At 41.1% G+C, this 27,981-nt stretch overlaps 1 protein-coding gene across 2 annotated transcripts in view; it reads left to right on the top strand.

The window, feature by feature from the left end:
- The window catches only part of mapkapk2a (MAPK activated protein kinase 2a), a 52,782-nt gene extending 29,650 nt beyond the window's left edge, over positions 1-23,132 (top strand). Inside the window, exons 2-10 of one of the 2 annotated variants that reach the window (XM_084061194.1) lie at positions 2,391-2,530; positions 13,052-13,116; positions 13,614-13,693; positions 14,136-14,262; positions 15,032-15,107; positions 16,531-16,655; positions 18,214-18,299; positions 18,956-19,033; positions 21,075-23,132. In XM_084061194.1, the coding sequence (XP_083917320.1) occupies positions 2,391-2,530; positions 13,052-13,116; positions 13,614-13,693; positions 14,136-14,262; positions 15,032-15,107; positions 16,531-16,655; positions 18,214-18,299; positions 18,956-19,033; positions 21,075-21,224 (927 nt within the window). In that variant the 3' untranslated portion in view covers positions 21,225-23,132. Of the gene's footprint in view, positions 1-2,390; positions 2,531-13,051; positions 13,117-13,613; positions 13,694-14,135; positions 14,263-15,031; positions 15,108-16,530; positions 16,656-18,213; positions 18,300-18,952; positions 19,034-21,074 lie in introns of both variants that reach the window. The other variant, XM_084061193.1, reaches the window with a different exon arrangement.
- Positions 23,133-27,981: the final 4,849 nt, after the last annotated feature.

Raw genomic sequence — 27,981 nt, 5'->3', positions numbered from 1 at the left:
CTTATCTCACAAGGTGTGTGTGTGTGTGTGTGTGTGTGTGTGTGAAGAGTTTTGACAAGAGGTGTACGTTTCATACAGGTTACAGGTATCACCCACCTGTACTATAAGTTAACTAACTAACTAGCTTCAATGTTCATTTATAGATTTTACATGGACTGTGTGGTTAACCTGATTCCTAGGCTTTCTCACAATTGGCCAATCACAGCAGTCAGCTGATGTCTAACAACCAGTGGCAGCTAAAAAAAAGGTCCTGTCAGTTAAAAAGCAAAAGATGCACCTGAGCCAAAACTTAATTTATTTTATAGATATTTTCAGTGTTAAATATCGGTACAGGTGTGTTTAATTTTATACTAAGATATGGGACATTTAAATGGCCTACATTGACTGGTTTTATGCCAGTTTTGTTAACCCATTAGCTTGTACATCTGCTAACTTGGAACATAGAAAAAAATGTTGAATACAAAACATTTTCAGATGGGGGGTCCGCGGCCAAATGTGTAACATTTTGGGGGTCCTTGGCACGAAAAAAGTTTGAGAACTGCTGATTCAGAAGGCCTTTTGTAGAATCGGCCTCAGGTCTGGATTAAAGGTCATCGTACCCTGGTTGAACTGGATGTGGTAGAAGCTGCTGCCCATCCGTCCAGACAGACAGACAGCACAGCAGACTGGGTAGTCTTGGCTCTGACAGCTCTCAGTGGACACTGGAACCAGTCCCAGTCTTGTGTGGTAGTGGGCAGCAGTGTTGCCAGATTTTGCGAGAGAAATAAGCAACCAGGTCTAGGAAAACAAGCCCAAAATAAGCAACTCTAGGCCACATGAGCACTTGTATATATGATCAACTATTTGAAAGTAGCCGATCTACAAGCTACAAGATCTACTTGTAGTGAAGCTATTTAAAAAAAAATGAAATAAAATGTGAAATATTTGGAAGATTTCTGAAACAACACAAATCTGGTACGGGGGTCCCTGGCGTATTCATTTGGGGTTCCATTACATGAAAATATGTGAGAGCCATTGGTTTAAATGATAATTATGAAATGTAAAAAATAATTGGAAGCAAGTCCAAATAAGCCGCTACACTTTAGAAACCCAAGCCCAAAACAAACGCAACCAGCAACTACCAACATTTACAGGCAACTTTACAGAAAAAACAAGCCCAAAGTTGCGATTAAACCTTTTTTTTTTTACTTGGTCTGCTCTTTTTCCCCTCTACACCTATACCTCTTTGCCAAAAACAGCAGATCTACAAGCTCACAGTCACAACGCCTCACGTTGTGTGCTTGTAGATCGGCTATTTTTGGCTAAAGTTCTCCTCAGAAAAGGGATGCTAGGGTTCAAGTGGTTAAGGTAAAAAAAATAATCATATCACACAAAGATTTTGCGGACCCCCTCTAGTAACTCTGAGGACCCCCTGGGGGTCCCGGACCCCCTGTTGAAGACCTCTGCTCTACTCCATCACCAGTTAACTTTTCTCTGTTGTGTCATGGCTCATAATTGCACACAGAGGGCGCTACATCCACACAATTATGGCCTGGGGAAGATTTATTTAAGGACTGGGGAAGATTTATTTAAACATGCTGTCATGCTGTGGGTCTGTCTGCTGATGGCATCACTGTACCTCTACACTCTGTGTAATGTATGCTGTGACTTAAAAAAAGACCTTGGATGTTTTTGTACCAGCTGTGACTTCCAGTGATGACCTTGTCAACCTCACTGTTGTTGGAGCCAGTGAACATGGCCTTTTGTGAAATTTGTTGGTAAAGAGGCATCAAAGCCATAGTTAATGCTGAAGGGTACCTTCCTGTAGATCAGTGGTTCTCGAAGTGGGGTCCGGGGACCCCCAGGGGTCTTTGAGGGAGTTCCAGGTGGTCCCCAGCTAAATGATAGTTAGAAGCCAAATGGACCCTTAATAACATGAAAAAGTTTAACCCATTAAAAGACCTGGAACGCATCCTTGTCACTTTTTGATTTGAGCTAAAAAGCATTATTTTATACTTTGGGCTATTCAAAAATAGCAGATATACAAGCTCATAGCGCGGCCCTGAGTGCCGCGCTATGAGCTTGTAGATCTGCTATTTTTGAAAAATCGTGAAAATGCGTGCAAATCTTTGAATATATATATATTTTTAAAACGAACATTTTTAACTCAAATCTTTGCTTCTGGGGGTCCCTGGAACAAAATATTTTGATGGGGGTTTGCGGCCAAATACATATAATTTTGGGGGTCCTTGACATGAAAAAGTTTGTGCACCACTGATGTAGAAACATAAGTTCTTTTCAGAATACTGCTGGGATTTAGAAGACATTCGTAGAATGGGCCTCAGGTCTTACCCACTGCTGCAGATATCTTTTTTACATTTTCTCCCCTGTGTGTGCCCTTCTCTCTCCAGATGCTGCAGGACTGTGCCAAAGCCCGTCGGGAAGTGGAGCTCCACTGGAGGGCGTCGCCCTGCTCCAACATCGTGCGGATCATCGACGTCTACGAGAACCTCTACCAGGGAAGGAAATGTCTGCTCATCGTCATGGAGTGGTGAGTGAGAGCATGCAACTACAGAAGCCTATACATACATACATACATACATACATACATACATACATACATACATACATACATACATACATACATACATACATACATACATACATACATACATACATACATACATACATACATACATACGCACGCACGCACGCACGCACGCGATTTAAGCTTGATATTTATCAGAGCTTAAATCGTGTGCGTGCGTATGTATGTATCGGAACCCAACCCGCCTCGCGGACCCATATATAAATCTGTGGGGCGGGTTGAGCCCCGCGGGTCGTACCTATAAGTATACACCCATGGATTAAAGTTCTCAGTCGCCAAGACTGATTTCAGTCATTTGGATTCCATGAAAGCCAGCATGTCTTCTATGGAACCATGTTGCGCAGCAAAAATAGCCGATCTACAAGCTCTCAATGCGTCGCAGACGCATTGAGAGCTTGTAGAAAGGCTATTTTCCGTTATTTTAAGATTAGAGCATTTGAAGTGGTCAAACTAGCAATATGTTCAGAAGTATCTTCCATCTTAATCGACTCGGATATTTCATATAAAAGCAAAGGTTAAAGCCTGAATCTGTGATTTATTCACATGGTTGGCAGTATGTAGAACAGCAGGAACAATATTACTAAAGCATCCTAATTGTACATAATGTATTCATTGTTTAGGAATTGGCGCTAGTGTGTGTCGGGGATGCTTTCACACGGTTTCACAAATCGCACATTAGGACATTTTCAGTCGTGAGATTTAAACTAGCTTTAGTCCATGTACACCCCAAGTGTATTCAAACTGTTTTATTGTTCTTATTCTTATTAGGAATAAAGACAAAACAAGCGCATGTGATTTTTATTTTGCGTGTGAGAGCGGCTGACCCGCCCGCTCACCCGCAGCCCGCATAATTGCCTCTGAAATCCTGACTTGACCACCCGCACCGCGGGTTGGCCCGTGGGTTACGGGTCGGCCCGCTCATCACTAGCGGGTGCTAATTATCATAATCCAAACATAGAATAAGTTTATAAGTTGATGATAAATTACCGAACATAAAATAACTCTGTAGTTCAATATGAACAATAAAGGCCATATATAGTATGAAAAAAACAAAGGTTACGCACATGCAATAATTTATGGACTTCCAAAATACTGATGACAGCAGCACTTATATGAAATACAGTTTCATATACAAATCAAATATTGGCAACACAATTTGTTTATTCTGATGAAAGATGAAGGAAAAACAAAAAAATAGAAATAATCCAAGCAGGTGTTACTGGACTTCATTATCAGATGAGAGAGAGGGGGGGGGGGACTCATATGAAAGCCAAAAGATCATATGAAATCCAATTTCACACAAAACTGCCTTTCTGTGGTGTCTCACTCAGAGTGTGAGAGTTGGCTCTGAGAACTTCTAGTTGCCAGACAGTCCATTAAAATCAGGCCGGTTGCAATTCTCAAAGAGGCCACAAGGTGGTCATCTGTCACTTGGTGATCTCTGTACTTTGAAAGCCATCATGTGAGAAAACAGCATGATATGGGGCTGTGCAGGTGAGACTTGCATGCATCCCCCCATTCCCCTCTTCCTCCCCTCTCTTTCTTTTCTTTTCTCTTTTCTTTCTTTTCTTTTTGTTCCCTCTCTCTCTCCTTTTTTAACACTTTGTTTCCCTCCTTTCTTGTTAAATCTAACTTATCCCTATTTAAAACTGCCATATTTAACTCATTACTGACAACAGTGTAGGCCAGGGGTCTTCAATGTTTTCAGGGGGTCCTACTCTATATTGTATAAAATTGTGTTTCAAATTAAAGTTTTTTTTTTACTTAGTCTGCTCTTTTCTCCCTCTACACCTATAGCCTCTTTGCCAAAAATAGCCGATCTACAAGCTCTCAACGCCTCGCAGCGCGAGGCGTTGAGAGCTTGTAGATCTGCAATTTTCGGCTAATGTTCCCCCTCAGAAAAGGAATTCTAGGGTTCAAGTGGTTAATATAAAAAAACGAAATCCTATCACACAAAGATTTGGCGGACCCCCTATAGTAGCTCTGAGGACCCCCTAGGGGTCCCGGACCCCCTGTTGAAGACGCCTGGTGTAGACATTCCCCAGTCATTTTTGTCTCCGCCAGGCCGTAAGGCATGGCGAGAGAGTATGTTTTTCCCCCTGTCCGTCCGTCCATCTGTCTGTGACCAGCTAATCTCCGGCACCGTTGGCCTGCTCGCTCCGAAACTGTGCACACACACTCCCTGGATGCCAATTCAGAACCTCTGCCCCAAATTTTTCACATAGCCCTGTTATAGCGCCACCAGGAGGCCGATTTGTGCAAAATCCATTTACTCCTACAGATTTTATCCAAACGTCATGCAAATCGGTACACAGTATCTCTATAGTCATGTGATCAACAAGGATCTGTCCGATTTTCCATATTCCATCCTCATTGGCTAAGGTTGGCCAAAGTTTGCAGGATTGGTCCGTTTTGAACAAAATGTCTCAAATCATGAACACAGTGTGCGATTTCCGTGAAATTTCACACGCACATTCCCACTAGCCTAGGCAGAGGAAGAAATGCCACCCTTTTCACATTGGCCTGTTATAGCGCCACCAGCAGGTCTAATCTTAGCAAAACACATTTTTGGAACAAAAGCCTCAAATCATGAATGCAGTGTCTGATTGCTGTGAAAAGCCTAAGAAGAAATGACACCCCTTTCATTGGCCTATTATACCGCCACCAGGAGGCCACAATAACGTACCTGACCTGGCGGAAACCTGTGCTCCGAGGAGCACTTTTTCTAGTTATGTATCTTTTTACTACTATACTTAGGTGTGTGAGTACCTGTATGACTATATTTATTTTTTCTCTTCTTTTCATTTTTTTTTATATATACAGAGACGATGTGTGGTTAGAACCTTTGTAACCTTAAATTTGATTCCCTAATAAATAAATAAAAATATATAAAAACAAGAGAGACTTTCATGCATGAATGGAACAACACAACCTTCATGCATCTTGTCTTTCACATTATTCAGCATTTTCCTGCACAGTGCTTGCTGGTTGAATAGCAGAGAAATGAGGAGGAAATCACAGGTTTTGTGGGCACGCCTGTGGCTGATCATTGCCGGGGCACACCGTCTGTTGTTAAGGAAACGAGTTTGAAACGGGGGAAGTTTAGTTTGTGGTGACCCCAGACTTCAGTCTGTCCATGAACTAACTGAACATTTCCTCAACTTCTCGTGCGTCCTTTTCCCTTTCAGTGGCAACATTGTGAGCAATTCCTCTTGTGTAAATGATCGATGGCTGATAGATGATAGATACTGTAGACAGTGGTTGTAAAGTAACTAAGTATATTTACTCAAGTACTGTACTTAAGTACAATTTTGAGGTACTTTTACTTTACGGGAGTATTTTCAATTGTCTATACTTTTACTTCTACTCCACTACATCTCGGAGGCAAATATTGTACTTTTACTCCACTACAATTATTTGAAAACTTTAGTTACTTGTTACTTTGCAGATATACATTATTATATTATAAAACACACATTAACCACTTTAGCACTATTTTATACCTAGGCTATATGAAAATAGCCGATCTACAAGCTCACAACGCGTATATATTATATTATTATATTTAGTACTTTTACTTTTGATACTATAAGTACATTTTGATGCCAATACTTTTGTACTTTTACTCAAGTACTTTTTGAATTCTGGACTTTTACTTGTAACAGAGTACTTCTACACCGCAGTTTTGATACTTTTATTTAAGCAAAATATTTAAATACTTTTCCCACCAATCACTGATCTTTACCAACGAGATTTGTGAAAATAGACTGTCATGTTGTTCGTTCAGCTTTCTTTTTCTAAGTTCACTGTTGACTAGAAAAGACCATGTCAAATGATTTGTGGTCTGACAGAAAGTGTCTTTCTAAGTTCCCTTTCTTTGCCATTGCTGCACGGTTGTTGCAGCAGATGATATCAAATCATTCTCGTCCCTTTCTGTTTTGACATTGATTGTTTGTCTTTTGTCTCATGGCGTGTCTTCCTCAAGCCATTCCCAATGCTGTTGTCTCGTCTCGTCTTGGTATCTGTGGTTGAAAAGTAGCTAAAATCTAAAATGACACCGATGCTTTCCGGGATTGAATGGGTTAATTCGCTCTGCGTTGCCTGCCCTGATATGAGTGGATGATGTGTGTGGTTTGTGAACTCTTTTGCATGATTCATTTGTGGTTCCCATTCCACACTCTTCTGTTAGAGACCAGCACAGATTAGAGACAAACGTCTGTCAATGTTGTCTTAACCCATTAACACTTTAAGACCTGGAATTTTTAGATTTGAGCATTATTTTACGCTTAAGGCTGATTCAGGTGTGTTCCCGCTCTGAATGCGTTAAGATGCGTTCCTGCTCTAAATGGGCTAAGGTCCACCTTTCTTGATTCGCTCCCTGCTTCTCTTCAGTTTTTCCCCACCAACACATTTCTATATTAACCCAATAACCCTCGACTCCCGTTAACAAAGTTAAATCCAATCAGCATTATGCCGTCTCAGTTATTGTAAACATATTTAGTCACATTAGTTATTGTAAATCAATGGGTGTGTGTGTGACTTGACCCATTTCTTCTAAATGAGGTGTGTTTTCTCCACTTTGTCAAGAGATTAAAAAACCACCAAACCCCAGCTACACGTGCACTTCTTCCTGTGGTTCATGACACATTTCCATTACTGTGTGAGGCTGCGTGTATAGCTCAGACAGTATAGATAAACTGCCATGTCAAGAAAATTAAGAAAAAGGAAAAAAAATGTCCTTCTGATAAAATGAGTATTTCCAAGAAAATAGAGAAATACCTTTAGTGTTCAAACTTACTCATCTTCTGAGATTGCAGATTTTGAGCTTGTCATCCTTTCTCCTGGTGAAGTTATTACCGACAGATGAGCACAGAACAGATGAGGTTTCAGTGTCATTGTAGGTCACCTTGTTCTGTTTGGTGATAACATCAGATATTCTCACACACTGCAGTTGCATGTTGTCATAAATGGCAGCAGAAATCACACGCTTTGTCCCAGAAATTATGCCAAATTGACCCCTTTAGCAGCAAGATAATAAATGCCCCTAATCAGATTATCAGAACTCATGCCGGAACTCTTGCAGATTGACATTGTGGATATGGATTGAGAAAAGGTTGTGTCTTCCGAAAAAAGGTACCAAATGCCGAATTTCCACAAGCTCAGAATCGGGGATGTTGAGGTCATGCAGGTTAACCGCTCCCGGATCCTTTCCCTGACCATAACCACACTACGCTAAACTAGAGCTGCAAATGTTTGTTTTGTTTTGTTTTTTTACGCTTTTTTTTCTCTCCCCAATGTAGTCATTATGCTAACAGTGTGTTGTTGTCGCTGCTGTTGTATACTACTGGCTCACCTGCCAGTGAGGAGGCCCCACCAGTAGAGCCCCCTCATCCTATGTTCTGAGTTAACCCATTCAATCCATTCAATTCAAGCTAAAATGACACGTATACAGTGTCATTTTAGCTTTTCTTTAAGCTATAACCATTATTATATACTCATAATTGCTATTCAAAAATAGCAATTATACAAGCTCATAGCTACGATCTTGTAGATCTTTAAACGTGAAAATGTGTATGAATGTCTGAATATACGTTTTTTTAACTCAAATCTTTGCTTCTGGGGATTCTACAAATGTCTTCTAAATCCTAACAGGTTTTTTTTTGAAAAAAAGTTGCTATAATATAAGTGGTTCTCAAACTGTTTTCATGTCAAAGAGTCCTTGACAAGGACCACCCAAAATATATTCAAGATTTGCACACATTTGCACGATTATTTTTTCAAAAACATTGTAGATCTACAAGCTCATATAGTGCGGCACATGAGCTTGTATATCTGCTATTTTTGAATAGCCAAAGAAATCTTAAAATGACACGGATGCGTGCCCTGTATTAATGGATCCAAATCTGCTATTTTCACTATTTTTAAGAATCGATTTATTGTAATCGAATCGATTTATTATCGATTAATTGGATAAACTGTTGCACCCCTACACCAAATCCATACTTAACATAACTATCTCTCTCTAACGTAATGCCAGTAGACAACACTTTGGTTGGCTCTGTTCGACGCTGACTGTTCACAAAATGTCTATAATGTATTTGTATATTTAAGTCATTTGTCATATCTGCCCTTTTTTTTGTTGCCATTTTTGATTACGAAGCCTAAAAGGCAAACATAAATTAAATGTTTTATTCATATGTTCCAATATTCAACAATGGCCAAATGCCCAGCCCTATGCACAACTGTCACAGTTCAGCTCTAATTGAATACATAATATGATGCATATTCTGCACATGTTTGTAAACTGTGCTCTAGGCTAGAGGCTAAAGCACCAATTCACACCAACAGCCATGACTTTTCCTCTATAGTCTGTGCTTTTTCCGCGAAACGGGTTACTATGTACAGTACAAAACATCTGCAACATCCTATGTTACAGTATACTATGCACGTCACAAACGGGCATCGAAACTTTTCCTCAGCCTCTTGGCACCGCTTTTTTGCTGCCTCCACCACCTCCTCCACCAGCGGAATACCGCTGCTGGTGTGAATTAGGCATTTAGCTCTTCCGTCATCCGGAATGTATCTGTGTAAGCCTATACTGCAGTAGATGGCATCTTGTTGCATGAGGCCAAGCCCTACACCACATCTGATTAGAAAATAGATAAATAGGCGAAAATAGATAAGAATGGAACCGAAAAACTGTGTACGCCTAACGATGTAAGCAATGCTTCTGTGCAGCTCATGAAGTACGTTGTCTCTCTCTTATTTGTACGAACGAACGCGCACACACACACACACACACACACACACACACACACACACACACACACACACACACACACACACGTTTTAGAATAATAGCCTATTGTAGGCCTTAACAGGTTGATCAGCAATGTTCATACCTTTTTGTTGGGTTTTTCATATGCGAGTTCCTGATCTTGTTTCATCCGGCCTAGTTGCACAGCATGGTTAAAGGGACAGTTCACCCCATCCTATCGATTAGTCACCCCATGGAGACTTGAATTCATGGATATTTTTTTGTCTCATTCCTAAGACAATAATTTGATGACCGGCAGAGCGGTAGGCAGCGATTCCGGTAGAAGACACAAAAGACTCTTTGACTTTGTGTCTCCTACCGGAACGGCTGCCGGTCATCAAATTATTGGCTTATTATTGACAAAAACTAAAAAATATCCAAGAATTCAAGTCTCCATGGGGTGAATAATCGATAGAAATGTTTTAAGGAAAACTGTGCTCCTAATTCCTGGTGACTAGGGGTGCATAGATTAGAATCAATTACTAAATTAGTTGCCAACTAATTTAATAATTGTAACTCATTTCTGGTGTTTTTGGCAACAAATCGCGGGTGTTTTCCCCTATAAACATAGTCTGTCCGGCGCACTAAATACAGCTAAGCTAAGGAGGGAGTGAGCCTTCTCTCATCCCTTTACAAACTGCTGAGAGTTGCACGTGCATACAAAACCTCAAGACTGAGAGCATTTCACTCTCAACGTTGTAAAGAAAAGGATTACCTGAGAGTTTCTACTGCACTGCTTTCTACTACATTGAGGCTGATGCAACCAAGTCTATCTATACCTGTGTGCAGGATTATAAATCCAGGAAGAGAAATTGTTTGAATGTTTCTTAGTATACTAGTCTACTCCTAGTGTCTTTTCTGTTATTGTGGGGAAAGCTTTAACTGAAAATAGCCGATCGACAAGTTGTGAGCTTGTCGATCTGCTATTTTCTGCGAAACGTTATCCACCATACTGATGCTGGGGGTTTAAGTGGTTAAAGGGCCACTGTGTGAACCACAGTCTCCTCGTCCTCGAGTGGCCTCTGCTGAAGGAGCACGCCATGTCAAACGTGAAAGAAAAAAGAGAGAAAAAAAGAACTCTGCCTCCAGACACAGCTGCGACAGCTGGTTTGATAAAAACTCATGGCCGAGGAGACGCGCCGGAGTTTCTAATAGGTTGCCTTTCTTACTCATTTGAGTTGTGATACTAACTGCACTCCTGCCGGTGGCTTGACATGTACACTACAGCAGCAGTTTATCAGGCTGAAAACACGGCTTTCACACACTTTCAGCAAAGTAGTCCAATTTAAGCTTTCGTTTTTGTGTGGCTGGCGTGTGTGTGTGTGTCACACTGATCTGTTTCATGCACAGCACAGCAACCACACAGTCGCGTGTATAGTAATCTAGGTATGATTCACTGTACTGTATGTTCTTTTCTCGCCCGCAATTTATTAACTTGTGATTCTGTTACTACCGCCAGCATCAGATAATAAACATTTCCCGCCCTTACAAAATCTGAAAAAAACCCCACTTAATTTCACATGCAGAGAACCTGCAGTCATTTTGTGCCTTTTGTCAGTGAGAAACAAGAACATTAAAGCTCTTGTCGAGGATTAATTTTGAATAAAAAACTGTTTATTTGGCTTAAACACGGTTTTCACACACTTTCAGCAAAGTCATTAAATTTCAGCTTTTGTTTTAGTCCCTTCATCTAACTGAACTGTCACCACAGCTTCAACACTGAGTGTGTGATCTAAGTGATCTGTTTGATGCACATCAGCAACCACACTGTAGCTCGTATAGTAATCCAGGGATGATTCACTTTACTCTATGTTCTTTCCTCCCCCACAATTTATTAACTTCTCCCGCCCTACAAAATCACTTCATTTCACATGCAGAGAGCATTCAGTTGCTGCTCCATGCAGTTATTTTGTGCCTTTGTCAGTGAGAAACGAGAACATTAAAGCTCCAGTCGAGGATTAATTTGAAAAAAAAAAACAAAAAAGACCCACTGACACACATGCCTGCTCTATTTGAACGACCACATCAAACATGAGGTGGACGTGGGCAAATACTGCGGCATGGTCATGCTGGACCTCCAAACGGCATTTGACACCGTAAATCACTCTATATTGATTGAAAAGCTAAAAGCAATCGGCCTTGATAGCACATCAGTGAACTGGATGCAATCCTATCTGGAAAATCCTTCATTGGGCTTAAACAGGGGTTTCACACACTTAACTCATTCAGTGCCAAACTTATTTATTCATGTTAATGGAATTTTGGTTCTGAGTGCCACAGCCAAAATTCATTGTAAAAAAAAAGTGCTTAGGAAGCGAGATACAGCCTTTTTAAGTTATAGGTTAAACAAGGAGTGGATGGAGCAGCAAATCTTCAAATCATCATATCTTGGGTTCTGAACATGTTTTTCCCCAAAAAAAAAAAAAAAAACTTTTATTTTGAAATTTTTTTTTTATTTTGAATTTTTTTTTATGACGGATTTGACGGATCGTGGCGCTCTGGGCGTCAGGCCACGTGACGGATTTGACGGATTGTGGCACTCAATGAGTTAACAGCAAAGCCATTCATTTTCAGCTTTCGTTTAGTCCCTTCATCTAACGTAGCTGTCACCACAGCTCGACACTGAGTGTGTAACTGACCACACAGTAGCTTGTATAGTAAATCATCCAGTTATGATTCACTGATTGCCTCCCCCACAATCAGTGGTGGAAAAAGTAATCACATTTTTTTTACTTAACACTTGGGGTGCTAGAGTTTTATTAAAAAAGTGTACGTTGAGTGCCTGGATTTTTAACCATTTTTGAACCTTTTTCAAGTAGTCACAAAATATTTTCAGTGATCACCGTCCTCACGGTGATCCCCTCATTACACACATAGAGGTCTCGTACAATCGGGGGGGAAAAATTAAACACATTCGGTAATCCGTTCCATAGTTGCAGCCAGTTGAAAATAGTCAAAAATACATTGTAAAAAAAAAAAGTACACAGGAGCAGAGATACAGGCTTTTGAAGTCATAAGTTAACCAGGAAGTGGATTAAAGTCTGAATTTAATACTAGATTTTTATTTTTTTTCAATTTTTATTTTTTTTATTTTCAAAAAACGTATATATACGGTTTTGGCACTCGACGTCAGTTTTTGAAAAGAAGTATATATACGGTTTTGGCACCCAATGTGTTAAGTAAAAGCATCAATACGGCAATGTAGAAAAAACTGTTACAAGTAAAAGTCCGGTAATCAAAATTTACTTCAGTTAAAAGTACAAAGGTATTGGCATGAAAATATGCTTAAAGTACCAAAAGTTAAATTACTCGTTATGCAGTTACAAGTTGAAATCTTTTGAAAATAGCCAAAGTTTAAATAGGGCTAAAGTGGTTTATGTTTGTTTTCTATAATAATAATCTAAATCTACAAAGTAACTAGTTTTCAAATAATTGTCGTGGAGTAAAAGTACTGTATTTGTCTCTGATATTTTATGAATCACAGCTTTACATTTGTTCTGTTACTGTTGATGAGTGCTGACTGAATAATGAATAGTGTGTGTGTGTGTGTGTGTGTGTGTGTGTGTGTGTGTGTGTGTGTGTGTGTGTGTGTGTGTGTGTGTGTGTGTGTGTGTGTGTGTGTGTGTGTGTGTGCGTGTGCATTCCAGCATGGACGGAGGAGAGCTGTTCAGTCGAATCCAGGACAGAGGAGACCAGGCCTTCACAGAGAGAGGTAACTGGCCCTCATATGCACTTAGCAACGCCTTTCAATTGATTTGCACACAGACAAACATGCTCATCATGCTTCCCCAACACATAAAGACACACATAGACAGGTCCTACATTTACAATACCCACTGAAATTAAAACCCATTTACAAAACCCAACTGAAACTAATGCACAATCTATGTAAAGCGCTATACAAATGCACCATTTACCATTTATTTACCATTTGTGTTTTTTTCGTAAATTAATGCCCTACTTCATCATACTACAGCGTCACACAGTAGTAGATCTGCAAGCTCAAAACGTGGCGCGAAGTGGCGCGTTTTGAGCTTGTAGATCTGCTACCTTTTTTTTAAACATATGAAGACATATGAGGTTTTGGATACCTGAGGTTTCCACCCGACAGTAATGATATCTAGCTCAACACTGTGCTCTGCATTAGCAGCAAAATGAAACGTGCTCTGTGGTTCTATCAACTTGGTATTTGGTCTTATTTTATTTTAGAAGCGTCTGATATCATGAAGAACATAGGAGAAGCCATCCAGTTCTTGCACGCAATCAACATTGCACACAGAGATGTGAAGGTACGTGTTCAGCATCAAACAATCACACACAACTTGCATTAGCATCAATATTTGTACGCTGAAGGAAGACCTTGTACATTTAGGTAGCATGTTATGTGTAGACAGATGCCAGGTTCATTTGTTGACCTGGCATCCTATAGTTAGTATAGTTTCAATGTACAGATTATTATTTATTTGATGATAGGTTCGTGATTTACCTATGATCTTAGATTACTATGTCTATGCATTTGATGTATTACCTCGTGTTTACCTTGCTTAATGTACATCGCTCTGGATTAATGCCTAAATTGTACACTTGAAGACCTTGTAGAAAGTGATGTTGTACTTTCACAATGTGCATGCACAGGGGCACTCCCTGTGCATGCAAATTGCAATATACTGAGATGCTCCTCTCTCGTCTCCTTTTTCTTCTTCTGGCCGGCCTGCCGCTGTCTCCCTGCAGCCTGAGAACCTACTGTATACCTCCAAGAGGCCCAACGCGGTGCTCAAGCTCACAGACTTTGGGTTTGCTAAGGAGACCACCACACACAACTCCCTAGCTACTCCGTGCTACACACCCTACTATGTTGGTAAGGATCTGGAAAGCACTGGGACACGCACACACACACACACACACACACACACACACACACACACACACACACACACACACACACACACACACACACACACACACACACACACACACACACACACACACACACAGTTTTACTTCTCCACACTTATTAACCCATTTAGACCTGAGGCCGATTCTAAAAACGCCTTTAAAGTTTTCTGAAAAACTTCAAATATTTATTCAAAAATTAAAAAAATATATATGATGCTATATACTGTACATTAGCAACAAGAACCCCAAAAGGGGTTCCTGTCTTGAAAGGTATAGTTACAAATAGGGGTTCCCGCCCTAAATGGGTTAAAAAGTAGCTTGTACTGACAAATAGTCGCCCAGACTGGGGTTGAAAATGTGCCTTTTGGCTAACCGTTCAAGTCTATTGTCACATCACAAGTTTACAGCTATATAGAAGTGGGTGAAATTATTTTCTGCACATGCTTTGAAGTTACAAAATATAGTCATAAAAACTGAGAAGAAGAAAAGTTAGAGAATAATGCAACATCATCAAATATATATAAAGTGCATGAAAAAACAACAACTCACAGCCTCTTGTGCAAGTAAGAGACGTCACCTAGCAGCATGATATCACACGTATCACACGTGTAAGTGTATACTTAAGTCATAGTTTCAGTGCAGTAGTCATGGAGTGTATTCATAGTCGTATGCATCAAGTGATAATTGATTGCTGTGCCCTGTGTCACTGTGTCTGTTCTTCCTCTCCACAGCTCCAGAGGTTTTGGGCCCAGAGAAATATGACAAATCCTGTGACATGTGGTCATTAGGAGTCATCATGTATATCCTGTAAGTCCGTCTTACTTATACTGCTTCAGCCACGTTCATACTGTCACTGTGAAACAAAGTGAAAGTCATTTGGAGAACGAATGTTAGGCAATAGGCTCTATGCACAGCAGCCATATTGGACAGAAATTGGGCCCCTTCCTTGCGGGTGCATTTCGCCTTTCCGACATGTCGCCTTTCCGACATGTCGCCTTTCCGACGTTAACGTTACGAACCCTATACCTAACCCTAACCCTAACCCTAACCGCACGCGGACGCAACTAGTCGGAGTGGCGAGATGTCGGAATGGAAGGAACCCCCCCTTCCTTGCTTCCTTCACAGGTGTTACCAATGACACTAATGAAGGCTCTGTTTCCTTTAGTGTAGCACAGTGGTTCTAAAACTTTTTAATTTCAAGGACCCCCGTAACTCTGAGAGTGTACACATGGTTCCATTTGTACACTCTCAGAGTTACACCCTCTCAAGGAACCATGAGGGTCCCTGGACCACACTTTGAGACCCACTAGTATTTCTAGTGAGCCAACATGCACAATATCAGCACCCTGACTCTGTTTGACCAGAATGGAACAGAGCCTTCATTAGTATAATTTGCAACACCTGTGAAGGAAGTCAGTAGAGGCCCAATATTTCTCCAAAATGGCTGCTGTGCATAGAGCCTATTGTCATACTTGCCAACCTGCACACATTTTGCATACAAACTACACAATTCTAGGTACCAGTGTTGATTTTGTCGACTACCTTTTTTTCACTGACGAAAACGAAATAAAAACTAAGCTACGATGACTAAAACTAAGACTAAATATAGTGACAATTTCGTCAACAAATAAAAACTAGACTAAAATGTTAGGGAGGGACGAGTGGAGAAGAGATCCAGTAGTCATTTTATGTTTGGTTTGTGCTCAGGTGTTGCGCTCTGAAAATAGCAGATCTACAAGCTCACAACGCGTCGCGCTGCAACGCGTTGTGAGCTTGTAGATCTGCTATTTTCAGCATGCAACCAAGTGTAAAATCAGCCATTACGACGCCATCAAGGCACCGCCAAAATACGATTTAGTCGATTAGATGAACTGTAGATTTAGTCGACTATAAGCTTATGATATTTAGTCGACTAAAAGTAAAACATTTCAGATGACTAAGATATGACTAAAACTAAATGTAATTTTATTCAATAGACTACGACTAAAACAACATAAACATTTGCTGTCAAAATCAACACTGCTTGGTACGAAATGCCCAATGACAACTACAAAGTTTCGGGGGCCTGAAATCCATTTCACCGTATTCATTAGCACCTTACTGAACTAGTGACCAGTATGACACACAAACTTAATGTCTCTAGTCTTATCTGTATCCTGTTCCCAGCTGACCCAGGGATTAAAGTCAGTTATGTGGTGTGTTAATGTTATCTAATCCTCATCCTTCACAGGTTGTGTGGGTACCCTCCATTCTATTCTAACCACGGTCTAGCCATCTCTCCTGGGATGAAGAAGAGGATTCGGATGGGACAGTATGAGTTTCCCAACCCAGAGTGGTCTGATGTATCAGAGGAGGGTAAGGATTACTTACATACATGTGCATACTCTCAGTATCGTGACAGTCAGTTATAAAACTCATTCTCTCTATATCAGTGTGTTCCACCTTTATGTTCCCTTATTCCACTGAACTCAGCGCACTTAAATAACTGTAGCAATATACCTGGGCTGACTGTCAGCCTGGTAGTGTGAATTTGTTGACATGATTATTTGTATGTGTGGGAATAAGGTAGAGTTTGTATTTAACTCATTGAGTGCCATTCACGTGTTTTACCGCTATGGTGCAATGTGCCAATCACGTGTTTCACGTGTTTTTGAAAAAAATAGTAATAGTAATATAATAGTTTGTTCAGAACCCAAGATATCATTATCTCAAGATTTGCAGCTCCATCCACTCCTTGTTTAACTTATAACTGAAAAAGGCTGTATCTCACTTCCAAAGCAAGATGTCTAAAATGCGCGGTTTCTCAGCAGGCATTTATTTGTTTATGTGAGGTATGCTTCATGCAGGATGTCGCAACACCACAAACAATGGCACGGTGCCATCTGTGGGGGTGTCGCTGCAATAACATGATGGCTACAATGTTTTGGTATCGGATCAGAGTATCGGGACCTTTTCCAAGTTCCGAGTAGGAGTACATGAGTAGGGTAACGGGCCCGATACCAGTATCGGTATCGGAGCAACCCTACATGTGATGAAATGTGGAAACTCTCCCCTTTGACCATACATGTGACGTAGTTAAATTCTCCCCTTCGGCCATACACCAGTGTTTTTACCAGTGTTGCTAAGACACACGGAGCAGCTCCGGCTGTCTAAATCATTTGCAGGTACTGTTTTTTAAACCCACAAAGAATATTGTGCAAATCTAATTAGGGATTACTTGACAAAGTTAACTTTCACAAAGTGAAAATGAGTCAAGCAGCTCTTAAGGACGAGCTACTCGTTTACTTACTTTCTAATTGAGAAATGAAACTGCCCAAAGTGTTTTGTCACCAAAGCGATCGCCCTTTATTAACATTTACTTCAAGTGATGCGACTGATTTACTGAGAAATCAGTAACCGGGGAGATCTGTGTCTCATCACCTTCCCATCAGCACCACTCAGTATCTTCAATCAAATTAAGGCCAGGAAATGCTTAATCATAATTAATCCCCTGGTGGCTTTTATTCGATCAAAGGGAAGAGATTATTGCAACCTTGAATCTTTGTTTTTGTTTTGTTTTAAAAAAAGTTTCACCGAAGTCAGACAAAGGTTATGACCTTTGCAGGGGCCAGTTTTGAATTGCAGCCACCTAAAGGTACTCTTTTTGGGGCCATTTTGAAGGAGAGTAGGGTTCTACACTCCTTCACGACTTTTGGTAGGGCATTCCACATTTTGGTGGCATAGCAGGAGAACGAATTCAACCCCTTGTTTGTGCCAAATCTGGGAACATTACAAACACATGCACATATACCAGCTTGCTGTTGATGTCTCTTTTCTCCACATTTTGTTTAGTTGCTGGTTACAGTTAACCGGTATAGATGTTATGTTTCTTATTGCAGATGTCTAATAAAATGTGTGATTGTCCCTTTTACAGCCAAGCAGCTAATAAGGACCCTCCTGAAGACCGAGCCCACCCAGAGAATGACCATTACAGAGTTCATGAACCACCCATGGATCAATGTGAGAACATTACCCTCTCTATCTCTGTCTGTCTGTCTGTCTGTCTGTCTGTCTGTCTGTCTGTCTGTCTGTCTGTCTGTCTGTGTCTCTGTCTGTCTGTCTGTCTGTCTGTCTGTCTGTCTGTCTGTCTGTCTGTCTGTCTGTCTGTCTGTCTGTCTGTCTGTCCGTCCGTGTCTCTCTCTCTCTGTCCGTGTCTCTCTCTCTCTGTCTGTCTGTGTCTCTCTCTCTGTCTGTCTCTCTCTGTCTGTCTGTGTCTCTCTCTCTCTCTCTCTCTCTCTCTCTGTCTGTGTGTCTCTCTCTCTCTCTCTCTCTCTCTCTCTCTCTCTCTCTCTCTGTCTGTCTGTCTGTCTGTCTGTCTGTCTGTCTGTCTGTCTGTCTGTCTGTCTGTCTGTCTGTGTGTCTCTCTCTCTCTCTCTCTCTCTCTCTCTCTCTCTCTCTGTCTGTGTGTCTCTCTCTGTCTGTCTGTGTCTCTGTCTGTCTGTCTGTCTGTCTGTGTCTCTCTCTCTCTGTCTGTCTGTGTCTCTCTCTCTCTGTCTGTCTGTCTGTGTCTCTCTCTCTCTGTCTGTCTGTGTCTCTGTCTGTCTGTCTGTCTGTGTCTCTCTCTCTCAATTGTAGTGCTTGTAATGATTTAAACATGTTTTTCTTCCCTCCAGCAGTCGATGGAGGTTCCTCAGACTCCACTCCACACCAGCCGCGTGCTGAAAGAAGAGAAGGATGCCTGGGAGGACGTCAAGGTCAGATTCCCCTTTCCCTTTCCCTATAGAGCTGTAAAGGAACAGGGGTCTTCAACAGGGGGTCCAGGACCACTAGGGGGTCCTCGGAGTTACTACAGGGGGGGGGGCGCCAAATCTTTGTGTGATAGGAACTTTTTAGAAGTTACTTTTTTTACATTAACCACTTCAACCCTATAGCATATTCTGAGAGAAACATTAGCCGAAAATAGCCGATATACAAGCTCACAACGCCTCACAGCGCTGTGAGCTTGGAGATCAGCTATTTTCCAAATTTTCGCCTCTTTCTTAGGTAATATTTGACTATTTGGCCAATTCAGTTCAATTCAAACTTGATTCCAGACACTCAGGGGATCCATAGAGTACATACAAATAATAGACAGAACACATAAAATAAACTAAACTGTTAAAAAAACATAAAATCAGAGATAGCGGCTGACTCTCCAGTGTTTGACTATTTTAGTATAGTTTGTTGATTACTTTTGTTGAAAAATTAATTTCAGAGGTCATTAAAAAAAGTCTTAAAAGTCATTACATTGTCACATTAGTTATGTATGTTGGTTTGTTTACTGTTGAATGAGAAAAGAATGTTGCACATTAAGTAAATCATCTGGGGACCCCCCAAAAATATTTTGGGGGACCCCCCTGGGGGTCCAGACCCCACAGATTGAGAACCACTAGGTTAGACAATGATTTGTCTAAAACCCAAAACCCTGGAAGAGCAAGGTAAACTAGTATGACTGAGCAACTTCAGTGGTTTCTACTACTAAATGGCCAAAAAACCAAGGCCATGCTATTTGCTCCAAATAGTACTGTCATTAGCCCCCCAAACATCAACACTCTGGATGGAGTAACCATCGAATGGGTGGCGCTTTACAAGTACCTTGGGATTTGGTTGGATAATAAGCTAAACTTCAATCACCATATTGATGCCTTGGCAAATAAGTTAAAGTTCACACTGAGCTTCTTCTATCGAATGGAGTCCTGTTTTTCTTCTGCCTCAAGGAAAAGGCTGGTCACTAGCCTTTTTATGTCGCAATTTGATTATGGAGATGTTGTGTACCGATTCGCCTGTTCCTCAACATTGGGCAGACTTGATCCCCTTTTTCATGCTGCACTGAGGTTTATTACCAGCTCTACCTACAGGACACACCATTGTATTCTGTACTCCTTTGTAGGGTGGTCCTCCTTAGCATCTCGCAGGTTGCTACATTGGTACACTTTTATCTACAAAGCCATTCTTGGTAATCTCCCTATTTATATTTGTTCAAAATTTGAACTAGTCCAAAATTCGCGTAACCTCAGATCAAATGCTTGGATGCGCTACGTCATACCCAACACCAAATCTGAGGCAGGGAAAAAAAGCCTTGCATTTTTTGGGCCCTAGTCGTGGAATGACCTCCAGACCAGATTAAAATTGGCTTCTTTGATCCCCCTAGTGAGTTTTAAGAGGATTGCCATGGGCATATTCTCCAGCCATTGCTCCTGTTTTTTTTTTTTTTTTTAAGATTCTTTTTGTGGCTTTTTATAGCTTTATTGGGAGAGGGATAGTGAAAGTAGGCTGACAGGAAATGGGGAGAGAGATGGGGGAAGACACGCAGCAAAGGCCGTCGGGAACGGGACGCGAACCCGCGGCACGCTGTCTGTTAAGGGATTTCAACCAGGGTGCCTGGACCGCGACGCCAGGCCCAGGCCCATTGCTCCTGTTTTGACGTGTAGCAAATGCCGTGATCTTAGTTTTGTATTCGTTTAGTAGTTTTATGATGTATTGTTGTTATTAGCCTTTTAATAATTAGTCTGTATTTGGTGCTATTGGTTGTAGATTTTTGGTATTACGGATGTCATGTTTGTCTTTGTTATGTCCTGTAATGTTGTTACTGGCAGAGCTGTGTAACATTTATTTGCCTCTTCTCTTGGCCAGTGCACACTCGTAAAAGAGACAATGGTCTCAATGTGATTTTACTGGTTAAATAAAGGTTAAATAAAAAAAAATAAACATCAGCTGGTCTTTAACAAGCTGTTTGTTTGCGCCCCCCCCCCGCAGGAGGAAATGACCAGTGCCCTGGCGACCATGAGGGTGGACTATGAGCAAATCAAGATAAAGACCATCGAGGACTCGACCAATCCACTGCTAATGAAGAGGAGAAAGAAAGCCAACAACGCCATCGCGGACGCACAGACGCCCGACCACTGAAAGATGACGCACGAGCGTGTGTGCGCACGCACGCACACACAAAACTCAACAGGTTGTAAAAGAAGAAGCAATAATTGTCGACACGTTGGGAATTTGGGAGGCACATTGCATGTATTTTCTTATCGTTTTATTGTCCTTGGCGAGTTCTAATGTTTTTTGTAGGAGTGTTTTATTTTTTATATATAAATATATATAATTATCACTGAACCATTTTAACAAGCCAAACCACTCTGCTATGATAGAGGGGGATGTCTAATTTTCGTGTTTTGTCGTTAAACCAGTCAAGAGATTATAAGTTACAGAACAGGGGAGAGGGGGGAGAGAGAGAGAGAGAGAATTAGATCTCTCTCTCTTCTTCTCCTCTCCTCTCATATCACATTGTACTGAGAGGGTGCTGATGGAGAATCAAAAGCCTTTTGCATTCGCACTAGGTTTTTGTCTTTCAAACCCCTCACTTCTATAGCTCTAGACCCGAAAACCTGTGATTGTTTTATTGAAAATCTGATGGCTAACGCCCCCCCCCACCACCCCCCCCCCCAAAAAAAAACACGAATAATGCAAGGGAAATTAGCCTGGTAAATCATCCCGGTCGCGTGAATTCACGTTTTCATGCGACGTATGAAAAATGTGACTTCACTCTGCAGAAGACACATGAAAATGTGAATTCACTCTGCAGAAGACACATGAAAATGTGAATTCACTCTGCGGAAGACACATGAAAATGTGAATTCACTCTGCAGAAGACACATGAAAATGTGAATTCACTCTGCGGAAGACACATGAAAATGTGAATTCACTCTGCAGAAGACACATGAAAATGTGAATTCACTCTGCAGAAGACACATGAAAATGTGAATTCACTCTGCAGAAGACACATGAAAATGTGAATTCACACGACCGGCATGGTTCACCAGTCTAAGGGAAAAATGTTTCTTCTACATTGAGTGCAGAGTATTTTTGAAATGACAAGTGGAATGTAAGTAAAGCGCTCCTTCTCTGGCCCCCGGAGGAGCAGGATGGTTAGGAGGCGAACGGGCTTCTACCTGGCTGTTGAAGGCACAAGGGGGCGGGGCTGGCGGGCTAAGTTAGTGCAGTGAGTGTGGCAGTTGGGGCAAACGCAGTCCCCACAACATCATTTACTATTCTGTGCCTATCGGTACATAACTCGGACGGCGCTTAGTCGACTAGCAGACCATCGGCCGGTCGTCGCGGGCACTCGCGCCTGGAGGCGCTCGGGCGCGACTCCTCGGCCTCAAGGTCTGCTGAGTCGGCGCGCCTCCGTCATGGTCCATGAGGTTCCCAGAGGTAGTGGATCGGTAGTCCAATGATAGCGAGGTGCGCCACTGAGGCCGGTACTGAGATTGGGTATTCGGGGCGAGACTTCCCCCTTTGCCTTCAACAGCCTGGTAGAACGCTGTTCGCGTAACTCGCGGTTAGGAGACTTCCTGAGCTCATTCTTTCGTTCCAGGGGGGGGGGCCAGGAGGAGCGTCTGTAAAGGTTCAGCTTATTAAGTGAATGTAAAGCCCGAGGGCCTTGTTATGCAGCCACTCGATTGGCCGTAGCCTCGTTGCTGAGCGCCTTAGTCTCGCTCTCTCTCTCTCTCTCTGCAACAGTAAGTAATACTAGGGCTGGGCAATATGACTTTAAAAATCAATATCATGATTATTTCAAACTATTTTACCTCGATTACAACTAATAATCGAACGATTGTTCTCATAAATACACCACAACATTTGGAAATAGCAGATCTACAAGATCACAACGCATTGAGAGCTTGTAGATCGGCTATTTTCGCACACCACCATTGTACAATTAAGTATAATTCAGGGTCAGGTGGTTAATCAGACTAATCAATATAGTCGATTTGTTGATATATAAGAAGTCATTTGTTTTATATATATGTGTATATATATTATATATATATATATATATATATATATATATATATATATATATATATATATATATATAAAAATAAAACTGCTTCTTGATTATTTGATGAATTTAACGCGAGCAAGATTAAGTCGGTCATTGATTCTAAATATCGAACTTTCGATATACCTTAGTTTAATTGTTCAGCCCTGTGTAATACACACCTGGTCAATGGTCCAGGTACAAGTTGTAACGGCAGAGAGAATGGAGCCATGCAGCCATGCAGCCAAAAAGCTCCTGCAGGTAGCAGGAGAGAGAGGTTCCTCCAGCATTGTAGCATACAGGCCTTGTTCACTGTTGCCGTGATGCAAAGCAACAGTGGACTTTTAACCTCCACACAGTAAAATCCTGAGTGTTAACCACTTAAACCCTATATATATATATACTTAGTTGACCAGGGTCCCCCCGGGGCTCTCTATACTTGTTCTGCTCGTATTTCCCTACTACACCAAATGACTTTGCCGAAAATAGCGCGACACATTGTAAGCTTGTAGATTTGCTATTTTGTAGATCTCCTACTTCCACATATTGGCGCCAGAATAGGGACGCAAGGGTTCTAAGTGATTTAAAAGGGAACCTAAATCCTGATTTTGGGTGAATTTTGTTGAAAAAAAAAAACACAGAAAAGACGCAGGGAATGTTTTCCAACACTTTATATTGTATATGATCGCACATTAGAACAATGACATTTAGATTCAAAATCGGTTAAATTTCCCTTTAATTTAACTTTGATAGTGTTATCAATGGATACATTAACACTGAGGATTTTCACTGTTTGTTCACACGTTGGTTCAAGCTTTTACCAATTTGATGCTTTAGAATTGTCTCCACACACAGTGTTTCAGGTTAATGCTATGCAGAACGCCATCATCAGCGTAAATTACTATTAGGATCTTTTTTATGATTGATTTCTGTTCGCAAATGTGTTGGGAGAGATACTGTGTAGCAAAACAATAGGACGAGTATGTGTGTGTGTCTGTCTGTCTGTGTAGCAGCACCTATAGGGTGACACCATGACCCACCCTGGTTACTGTTAGTTGCACGGTAGCACAAATAGTCAGGTGGCTTAGCAGAATTAATGTTACGAAGCGGATATAAGTGCAACATTTTTCACGAGGCTTCTTTATGACCTGCTGATTGATTCTAGCGTAGGGCCACAAAAAAAATGGAATAAAAAAAACTGTCCGATTAACCTTTTGGCCTATAACTTTTGCACGGTAGGTGAAAATAAAACCTTTTTTCCCTGGACCAAAGACAGGGTGTGTGCCGATTTTGTGTACGTTTTGCACAAAATCTGAATGAGTTGTAGCAAAATATGGGTTTTTAAGATAACGCAAAATGGCGGAAAATCTTGAAAGCAGAAATGGGCAGGGCCTTTCTGGGAAACAGCATTATGATCCAAGGAATCCAGGGAAAAAATATTTTTGATGGTATGACTCAGGGTTCCAAAGTTTTTTTTGGGGGGGTTGGCTTGGCTAGAATCCATCAGTAGGTCCTAAGGAAGCCTCATGCAAAATGTGGCGCTTTTATCCGCTTCGTAACGGCAAAAAATGGCATAGCCACTGGACTAAAACTGTAACTCAAAAGAAGCTCAGAGGAGCTCAAAGGGACCGTAAACTAATGTGGTCTGATTCTTTCTGTTCTCCTGCCTTTTTGTAGAGAATAGCCTAATAACTCCACATGTCCTGGAGGATTTATTATAGGAAATCAGAGAGTAGCAGCAGCTCCACACTTCCTGGTGGGATTCATTGGAAGTAAGTGAGTACTTGAGAACTGCTCTCCACACTTCCTGAAGGTTTCATAGGAAGTTAGAAAGTACTGCTCTCTCTCCATCACGGTGCAAAGTTCTGACATACCACCAGCACGCTACTACTGTATTATTACATTCTGAACGGTTGTGAATGTTTATAGTTCTCGTCCTTTCCGTCGACACCTTTCACACAAACAGGAAACCGCCCAGCTCGACCTGGGGGATCACTCACAGGAAATTATTCTTTGTCTTCTTTTTTTTGTTTTGTTTTTTTTCATCGAGTTGAGTTTAATTCCACACAGTTTTGTAAGAAATCACGCCTTTTGTTTTCCTATCCCATGTTCCCCATCAAATCCCTCACCATAAAGAGAATGTTCATGGAATGTTTCTGTGACACTGTTATTTTTAATGTTGTTTCCTATTCAGAGGGGGAAGCACAGTTCAATTTAACTCTGTGCAGAGTTAAATTTAACACTGCGGATTCTGCTGAATCCTTTTTTTTTTTCTTTCTTTCTTTCATTAGTTTGTTGAAGTCCAACTGCTGTACTTTTTGTCTGCTTCAGCTTTGGATTAAAACAACATGTAAAACACATCTTGCAGTGTCCATTTCCTTTCCTCAGTATGTCATTTTCATTGAAGAAGGCCAAAACGTTTTGACAGGATTAAATCTTTAAATGATTCACTGATGTAACTTGATATCCAGCGGTAGCTCCATGTTGTTAAGGACCCCAACGGAAACAAGTCCGCAAGGACTTTTTTGGTCGGACCTTTTAGACAAAAGTATTATAAATGTAACTGTTTTACATTCTTTTGCCTAATAAAAAATTCAATCAATCAATCAATGATGTTTGAAGTCACGGTTATCAGTGATGCAGTATATTGCGTCATGATTTTATAGCGGGGTCCATTAACACATTCCACGCCAGAGTTTAATATAATAATGCGATTTATTGTTGTTTTTTAGTTTTTTATCACGTCGCCACAGACCTAGCTAAATACCCTAAGATCGCGCGTTAAACTGTTTGTAGACACACAGGGGAGCCGTGTGAGTGGCCCAGAGAAGACCGTTTCAATCGGCGACATTCCATTTTGCAGTTGTCGCGGTTTATGTTAAACAGCGATCAGCGAGGAGAAAAACAACAACCAAGAATATAGCTGCAAGCAGCGATAATATGGGGCCAGGAGAGAGAAATGATAATTCCTTTAACAGGTCAGTTCATGAAAGTCCTTGCGGTCTTGTTTCCAATGAGTGCCTGTGAGCAATTAGGGGTTAAGAGTCTTGCTCAGGGACAAATTTCATTGACACATTTGCTGACCTGGCCTGGAATCGTACCTGGGGCAACCAGAGTCTCTGGCTCCCTAGGCGGGCTCACTAACCACTCAGCTATGGCCACCCCTGAGAGAGAGAGAGAGAGAGAGAGAGAGAGAGAGAGAGAGAGAGAGAGAGAGAGAGAGAGAGAGAGAGAGAGAGAGAGAGAGAGAGAGAGAGAGAGAGAGAGAGAGAGAGAGAGAGAGAGAGAGAGAGAGAGAGAGAGAGAGAGAGAGAGAGAGAGAGAGAGAGAGAGAGAGAGAGAGAGAGAGAGAGAGAGAGAGAGAGAGAGAGAGAGAGAGAGAGAGAGAGAGAGAGAGAGAGAGAGAGAGAGAGAGATAGAGATATATAGAGATATATAGAGATATATAGAGATATATAGAGATAGAGATAGATAGATACGGAATAGATTGAAGAGACATAGAGAGAGACAAATGGAATAGATTGAAGAGACAGAGAGAGAGACATGGAAACGGAATAGATTGAAGAGAAAGACATGGAAATGGAATAGATTGAAGAGAGAGAGAGAGCGCCATGGAAACGGAATAGATTGAGTCATGTTTTTTGCATTTCAACTTAAAAGAGTCTGCATCAAGTGAGGCTTGAACCGGCAACCTTACGGTCATGAGGCACTCTTAGGTAGCTGCAACACTACCTATAGTGCTATATCTTTGTCCAGGCTGATATTGTCTGTTGAGGATCACAAACTCTTGCCTTCTGTCATGACCCAAGCCCCTGTTTCACTAACACTAAGATCACTCGTTCACAAACCATTTACCAATGAAGAAATTGTACATCTCCTCAGAACCAAAATTAGTGAAAGTAGCCGATCTACAAGCTCACAAACCATTAAAAGTTGTCAGATTGTACATTGGCTATTTTCACAATGAAGTATGTTATACATTGAAAAAAGATACTCTCATTGCTATCTGAAAAGTTGTGAGATTGTAGATCAGCTGTATGTAAAAAAACACTCAATTAAGTATTTCATGTTTTTCATGTTATCTTTAACAATTGCAGATGTATTCATTGATAGTCATGTTGTGTGAAATGCAACTCAGATGAAGTCTGCACCAAGTGAGGCTTGAACTGGTGACCTTCAGGTTGTGGGGCACACATTTAAGCGAGAAGCCACCAACAGAAAGAACCTGTGAAAAAGGAGATCACACAGATCATACAGTTTCACGCAAATAGCTGAAAAATCCTGGGTTTAAGTGTTTTTCAAACTGCTCAAGATTGCGGACAATCTAAGGGCGGTGCTTACTGGTCAACGTGATGGATGTGTTCCTCATTAGTCAAGGCACATGTGTAAGCAGGTCTAATGGCTGTCGGCCAAACGAGGCATGACTTTTGCCTGTTTAAAGTTTCAATTTTCAAAAAATTGCTATAGCGCCCCCGTTTGACCAATTGGAGTAAGATTGGTTTCAGTGATATTTGGAATGGCCCTTTACATTTCTGCAAAGTTTCAAAGAATGGTAAGTCTGCATGTATGTGTTAGGGGCAGATGAATAATTGTCATAAAACTGCAATATTCATTGGCTCATTAAAGCTTCATTTTTTCACTTATGGAAGATATTTTGCAAACGTTTTTTGGTATAGGTCCAAAGTTCATGTGTAAAAAGTTTCGTGCAGATTACTCAAAAATCCCAGGAGGAGATAGGTTTTAACTGTTTTTCATATCATTCCAAATGGTGGGAGATCTAAAGGTCAGAGGTCAAAAGTCAGAGTGTGAAAGTTGTTCAGCATGAGGAGACGCATGTGTGCA

This window comes from Gymnoscopelus microlampas (assembly GCF_963454915.1).
Source record: "Gymnoscopelus microlampas genome assembly, chromosome: 7".
In the NCBI taxonomy this organism is placed as follows: domain Eukaryota; kingdom Metazoa; phylum Chordata; class Actinopteri; order Myctophiformes; family Myctophidae; genus Gymnoscopelus; species Gymnoscopelus microlampas.
The sequence above is the reverse complement of the archived record's forward strand: the minus strand, read 5'-3'. Positions and strand labels throughout refer to the sequence as shown.